This window comes from Emys orbicularis, chromosome 5 (genome assembly GCF_028017835.1).
Source record: "Emys orbicularis isolate rEmyOrb1 chromosome 5, rEmyOrb1.hap1, whole genome shotgun sequence".
Classification (NCBI taxonomy): Eukaryota; Metazoa; Chordata; order Testudines; family Emydidae; genus Emys; species Emys orbicularis.
In genome coordinates, this window is record NC_088687.1 from 102,582,628 (window position 1) to 102,590,453 (window position 7,826).

Below are 7,826 nucleotides of genomic sequence, written 5' to 3' on the forward strand. Positions count from 1 at the left end.
TCAACCGGACTTTCCAGTCAAAAACCAGGCACCTGGCAACCCTAAATAGCACCTGGACACAGAAGCCAAAAACTGGACTATCTGGGTAAAATCCAGAAGGGTGGCAACCCTATTTGATAGCGCTTGTGAACTCATAACCATATATTTTTGTTGTAATTCAAGACTGGTTTTTCAATCTAATTTGCAAAGGAGCCCTGTCTTAATGTGAATTCCATCTACATCAGCCATAGCCTTTTCCAGATTCATCCACAGAGATGCAAGTGGTTATGAACCTTGTATCTTATAACGTTTTAATCGTGGAGACCTCTTGTCCTATAAAATAGATCAGATGTCTATCTAATTATTACAACATTTTGGAGAGAGTCTGAGGGGGGTGGGTAATGAAAAGTAACAGTGAGAATAAGTAATTAAATTTACCATAGCTGCAACCACTGTATTAAGAAGTTATATTTGACCCAATGGAGAGATTTAATTTCTCCAATGTAGCCAAATTATGCCTGAGTTTTTCACAAAGGTGAGATCATAACTTCTAAACTTTTATTCAGTAAGACTGGACTGATAAATAAGTATCGTGAATCCAGTGCAAGTTCAAGACCCGCTCTGTGGGGGGTTCGTATACAACAAGGTTTTAATACTTCAGCTCTGTCACCAAGCTAATTTGGACTGCTGTGTCTCTTTCTGAATAACAAGCACAAATAGAAAAAATATGCAGAACATTTTTTGTCCATCCTAGGAGCAACAGAGAGGAAGCTGACCATGCCAACACAATCTAAATATGGAAAACTGCTGTCTGATTCCTCAGAGCAAATGTTGCAGGCAGTGAAAGGAGTCCTCTGGGACAAGAGATCTAATGGACTGGAGCAAGAGACTGCTGAGTCACTCAGTCCACAGAAGTTAGACTTCTAATATTTGTTTCTTCTATAGGAGAACAAAATGGAGATAGGCAATTCCAAATTAAAACAATAATGATCCTAGACTATGGCCCGCGGGCCGGATCCGGCCCTTCAGGGCTTTGGATTGCCCCCCGTGGCGCTGTGGGCCCCGCGCCACTCTCAGAAGCGGCCGGCACCACTTCCCTGCGGCCCCCAGGCGGGGGGGCAGAGCGCTCTGTGCATTGCCATTGCCTCCAGGCACTGCCCCCGCAACTCCCATTGGCTGGGAATGGGGAACCCCGGCCAATGGGAGCTTCGGGGGAGGTACCTTGAGGCGCGGCAAGGGCAGCGCACGCGGAGCCCTCCGCCCTCCCCTCCCCCAGGGGCCGCAGCGCTTCCTGAAGCCTGCACCCCGCTCCCCAGCTCCCTGCCCTAAGCCCCCTGCCTGCACCTCGCACCCCAACTCCCTGCCCTGAGCCCCCTGCCGCATCCCGCACCCTTCCTGCACTCCGCATCCCTCCTGCACCCCAGCCTCCTGCCCCGGCCCTGCATACAATTTCCCCACCCAGATGTGGCCCTCAGCCCCAACAGTTTGCCCACCCCGTCCTAGACACTGCTGTGCTCCCAATCTGGGTACCCTGCTGTCTCAATACATAGATATCTCTCTCACACACACTTTGATAAGCATACACAACTTTCAGTAATGTTAATGGGAGTTACACACATGCATCAGAGACAGAATAAATGGACGCTGTAAAGGAGAACAAACGGAGATAAGGCAATTCCAAATTAAAACAATAATGATCATAGACACTGGCATCCAAAATCTATGGATACAGTTGAAACTGTAAACCCAAATCTTTATATTTCCCCCTCTCTCTTATTTCAAACAGCTCCAGAAGTCTGATCAAGCAAGTGGAAATAGTACTTTGCTTTTCGCTCTGTTGTTACAGAAGAAATTGTACTGGAGGTGATCAAAGTTGTTTATTAACCATGATCCTAACTAAACCACAACCCACACAATGAAGTACATAAGTACATATTTAACAGCTTCTTTCTACTCAGTGCTAAGTCCTAAAACATCTACTCCCCACCCTTAAATGCATACATCTTATCTTATCGAGTAGGCCATTTTTAATTTGACAGTATTTTCTCACTTAAGTGCTTGTGATTTAAGTCCTATTTGGCTGTTAGTTTACTTAGCTGCCTTTTTATCTTGGGGGAATTTAATTAAAGCTGTGTCCATAACCAGGTATCCAGCTCTGAGCCAGGCACCATGAGTTTGGTGTTATACCCTGTCTTGCTCCAGAGCAGGTAGCTGTAAGTACATAAATCAATCCGATCAACTGTACGCATGCAAACAGTCCCTCTGAGGTGCTTCAGTGGGGCTACTCTCGTGAATAAGGCATAAAGAATTTGGACCAATGTGAGCTCTGCCTCCAATATTAATAACTACAACTTATACCTCAATGGTGTCGCTGCTTTGCCCACTAAACATTACTGGTCAGCTGCAGAAACCTAATACCCAGTTTTACTCACCTTATTCATGTGAGGATGTGGCTTTAGCAGATTACTCACTTGGATCAGAAGAGCAGAATTGGATGCCTATTTTTAGCACTACAACCTTCTCAGAGGGAACACAAGCTACTCATATAATGTAGGATTAGAGAAGGTCCAGGGCAGTTTATGGGTGAAATCCTAGCCCCACTGACATCAATAGAAAAACTCCCACTGACTTCAACGGGGCCAGGATTTCAGCCCATATCACTAGCTTATAGTAAACTAAGCCCCGATCCTGCAAAGATTGACACGGGCCTAACTTCACATAGTAAAACTGAGAGTGTGTAAAGTTCAGCCCATGTGTTAAGTCTTTGCAAGACTGAGGTCTTACTTTGTAAAAAGAGTTTCAGGAACTCAGACTGTAATGAAAAGATCCAAAGATCAGAAAAGCTACCTCATTTTGAAATACACAGTATTAACTTCTCTTGTGCATTTACATCATGCCCTATAAATCAGCTTCTAATATCTCATGGAGCGAAGCAAGCTCTGAGAATTGCTTTTTTACTTACTTTTGTTGGATCAGCAGCTCTGAATACATAACAGATACTTTGCTGATTTACTGCTCCATCCTTTATCAGACAAGCAAAGTAACTTGGATCGTGGCTATTGTGAATCAGTTTGTGGACATGCTGTGGCTTATACTCAAACAGGCTGGAACAAATCAAAGGATCCCACTGTTGGCTCTTTCCTGTGTCTGGTTCACATCGCAGGCTTGCTGGTGAAACATAAAGCCGGATTTGGCTGGTGCTAGGTTCTTCCATGGAAGACTGCATACTGAGCCGCCGAATCTCTGCCACAATCCAAGGCAGCACTGGCATGGTGATTAGAGAATGCACTGGCAGAGAACCAACAAGCTGGAGACTAAAATCCACTGAGATATCAGTGGGTGCTTGAAGTTTTTTAACTTTGAATGATAGGGGCTCCATTTTATAATCATCAAGGAAACCAGGAATAATCCACCAGTTTCAATTCCCAGGAATGAAGATTCCTTTCATTGCACAGTAGTGGAATTCTGAAAGGAAAGATATTTATACAGTTACAGTAACAGTCATTTAGAATTTTCTATTTAAAAATAATCACCAATAATGGAAATATTCATAGGGCATTTCTACACTGCAATGTAAACCCAGGGTTCAAACTCAGGTTCAAGCCTAATCCTCCTTCCAGCTACATACAAATCATGCTAACCCAGAGCTTCGACCCCATGGTTTGAGGATTTGACCCTGAGTCAAGCTGGGACGCAGTGTTCAAGCCCTTCTGCTCTGCAGTATGGGCACAACCCTACTAGAATCATGCTCTGGGAGTCTGACAAAAGTATCCCACAGTTCCACAGGCTTTCTTTGTCCTCTTGACAGTCAAGTTTGGTGAACAGTCAAATTTTCCCACACTTCACCACGAACAAAGGGCTAGAACAGCTGCATTTTGGGAGGGCTCTAGGAAGTCTGGGATCTAGGTAGTTCAACTCAGGCCCGCATAATGCAGTGTAGATGCCGGAGCGCCAGGTTGGGACTCAGGATTCAACAATTCCAAATCTGGAGTTACAAATAGGTAGAAATGCTCAAGCCCCGTGTTAACAAACCCAGAGTCTGCTAACTCAAGTTCTACTAACCCTGGGCTTACATTGCAGTGTAACCATACCCATAGATTTCAAGACCAGAAGGGACCATGTAGTCCCCTTATAATCATCTAGTCTAACCTTCTGTATATCCATAGGTCTTCGCTGAATTAATTCCTGCTTCAGATCCAATAGCTCTGGTTGAACTAGACCATATATATTAGAAAAACATCCAATCTTGATTTTTAAATTGCCATAGATGGAGAATCTACCACAATCCTGGTAAATTGTTCCTTGAATCTGTCATTATAAGGCATGTTTTCCAATCCTTTAGACATTCTTGTGACTTTCCTTTGAGCCCTCTCGAATTTATCAACATCCTTCTTGAATTGTGGGCACCAGAACTGGACACAGTGTTCCAGCAGCAGTCACACCAGTGCCAAATACAGAGACAATATCACCCCTCTCTACACTTCCTCAAGATTCCCGTGTTTATACATCCAAGCATTGCATTAGCCCTTTTGGCCACAGCTTTGCACTGGGAGCTCGCATTCAGCAGATTATACACCATGATCCCAAAGTCTTTTTCAGTCATTGCTTCCCAGGATAGAGTGTCCAATCCTGTAATTCTGGTGTGCATTCTTTGTTCCTAAATGTATGACCTTACATTTGTCTATATTGAAATGTGTATTATTTGCTTGTGCCCATCTTACCAAGTGACCCAGAGCGCTCTATCAGTGTCCTGCCCTCTTGATTATTTATCACTCTCACAATATTGGTGTTACTTGCAAACTTTAGCAATGATGATTTTATGTTTTCTTCCAGATCGTTGGTAAAAATGCTAAATAGCATAGAGCCAAGAACCAATCCCTGCAGGACCTCACAAGAAAAACAACAGCGCAGTGATGATTCCCCTTTAAAATGACATTTTTAGACTTTATCTCCAACCCCTCAGACAGAGACCAACACCTACAAGATCTTCACCAAGCATTCTCAAAACTACGATACCCACACAAGGAAATAAGGAAACAAATCAACAGAGCCAGACATGTACCCAGAAGCCTCCTGTTACAAGACAAGCCCAAGAAAGAAACCAACAGAACTCCACTGGCCATCACCTACAGTCCTCAGCTTAAACCTCTCCAACGCATCATCAGTGATCTACAACCCATCCTGGACAATGATCCCTCGATTTCACAGACCTTGGGAGGCAGGCCAGTCCTCGCGCACAGACAACCCGCCAACCTTAAGCATATTCTCACCAGCAACCAAGCACCGCACCATAACAACTCTAACTTAGGAACCAATCCATGCAACAAACCTCAATGCCAACTCTGCCCACATATCTACACCAGCAACACCATCACAGGACCTAACCAGATCAGCTACATCATCACCGGTTCATTCACCTGCACGTCCACCAATGTTATATATGCCATCATGTGCCAGCAATGCCCCTCTGCTATATACATTGGCCAAACTGGACAGTCACTACGTAAGAGGATAAATGGACACAAGTCAGATATCAGGAATGGCAATATACAAAAACCTGTAGGAGAACACTTCAACCTCCCTGGCCACACAATAGCAGATGTAAAGGTAGCCATCTTACCGCAAAAAAACTTCAGGACCAGACTCCAAAGAGAAACTGCTGAGCTTCAGTTCATTTGCAAATTTGACACCATCAGATCAGGATTAAACAAAGACTGTGAATGGCTATCCAACTACAGAAGCAGTTTCTCCTCCCTTGGTGTTCACACCTCAACTGCTAGCAGAGGACCTCACCCTCCCTGATTGAACTAACCTCGTTATCTCCATACTGATTCTTGCCTGCATATTTATTCCTGCCTCTGGAAACTTCCATTACATGCGTCTGACGAAGTGGGCATTCACCCACGAAAGCTTATGCTCCAATACATCTGTTAGTCTTAAAGGTGCCACAGGACCCTCTGTTGCTTTTTACAGATCCAGACTAACACGGCTACCCCTCTGATTTTTAGACTTATTAGCTAGCCAGTTTTTAATCCATTTAATGCGTGCTGTGATAATTTTGTATCCTTCTAATTTCTAAATCCAAGTGCTATGTGGTATCAACTCAAATACTTCACAGAAATCTAACTATGTAACAAACAACACTATTACCTTTTTCAATCAAACTTACAACCTCATCAAAAAATTATATCAGGCTAGTTTGACAAGATCCATTTTCGATAAAACCATGTTATTTATATAATCCTCCTTTAATTATTATTTAATCTAGAGAACATAAGAACAGCCATACTGGGTCAGACCAATGGTCCATCTAGCCCAGTATCCTGTCTTCTAACAAGGGCCAGTGCCAGACACTTTAAAGGGAATGAACAGAAAGAGGCAATTTTTGAGTGGTCCATCCCCTGTCGTCTACTCCCAGTTTCTGGAAGTCAGAGGCTAGGAACTCCCAGAGCATGAGGTTGCGTCCCTGACTATCTGGCTAATAGCCATTGATGGACCAATCCTCCATGAACTTATCTAATTCTTTTTTGAACAGTTATACTTTTGGCCTTCACAATGTCCCCCAGCAACAAGCTCCACAAATGGACTGTGTTGTGTGAAGAAGTACTTTATGTTTATTTTAAACTTGCTGCCTATGAATTTCATTGGTGACCCCTGGTTCTTGTGTTATGTGATACAGTAAATAACACCTGCCTATTCACTTTCTTCATACCATTCATTTTATAGACCTCTGTCATATCACCCCTAGTCATCTATGTTCTAAACTAAACAGTCCCAGACTTTTTAATCTCTCCTCATATGAAAGCTGTTCCATACCCCTATTGAATTCTGCAGCCCTTCTGTGTATCTTTTCCAATTCTAATATAACTTTTTTGAGATGGGGTGACCAGAACTGCACACAGTATAGCAAGTGTGGGTGTACCATGAATGTATAGTGGCTCTATGATATTTATCCCTTTCCTAATCTTTCCTGACATTGTTAGCTTTTTTGACTGCCATATTGAACAGATGTTTTCAAAGAACTAGCCATAATGACTCCAAGATCTCTTTCTTGAATGATAACAGCAAATTTAGTCCCATCATTTTGAATGTACAGTTGGGATTATGTTTTTCCAATGTGCATTACTTTACATTTATTAACACTGAATTTAATCTGTCATTTTGTTGCCCAGTTACCCAATTTTGTGAAATCCCTTTGTAACTCTTCAGTGTCAGCTTTGGATTTTAACTATCTTGAGTAATTTAGTATCATTTGCAAAATTTGCTACCTCACTCTTTACCCCATTTTCCAGATCATTTATGAACATGTTGAACAGTACCGGTCCCAGCACAGATCCTTAGTGGATGCTGCCAATTATCTCTCTCCACTGTGAAAACTGACCACTTATTCCTACCCTTTGTTTCCTATCTTTTTGTCAGTTACTGATCTATGAAAGGACCTTTTCTTTTATCCCAGGACTGCTTACTTTGCTTCAGAGCTTTTGGTGTGGGCCCTTGTCAAAGGCTTTCTGAAAGTCCATGTACACTATATTGACTGGATCACCCTTGTCTACATGCTTGTTGATACCCTCAAATAATTCTAGTAGGTTGGTGAGGCATGATTTCTCTTTAAAAAAGCCATATTGACTCTTCTCCAACACATTGTGTTTATCTGCGTGTCTAATAATTCTGTCCTTTGCTATAGTTTCAACCAGTTTGCCTGGTATTGAACTTAAGTTTACTGGCCTGTAGTTGCCAGAATTGCCTCTGGATCCTTTTTAATAAAAAAAAAAAAAAAAATCAGCCTTACATTAGTGATCTTCTAGTCATCTGGTACAGAGGCTGATTTCTGCAATAGGTTACATACC

The 7,826-nt window shown here is 42.7% G+C and overlaps 1 protein-coding gene across 3 annotated transcripts in view; it reads right to left on the minus strand.

Annotated features, from left to right (window-relative positions):
* Positions 1-3,358, minus strand: part of TBC1D1 (TBC1 domain family member 1) — a 183,651-nt gene extending 180,293 nt beyond the window's left edge. For all 3 annotated transcript variants that reach the window (XM_065405017.1, XM_065405016.1, XM_065405015.1), the window contains exon 1: positions 2,942-3,358. In XM_065405017.1, coding sequence (XP_065261089.1) covers positions 2,942-3,358 — 417 coding nt within the window. The remainder of the gene's footprint in view (positions 1-2,941) is intronic.
* Positions 3,359-7,826: the final 4,468 nt, after the last annotated feature.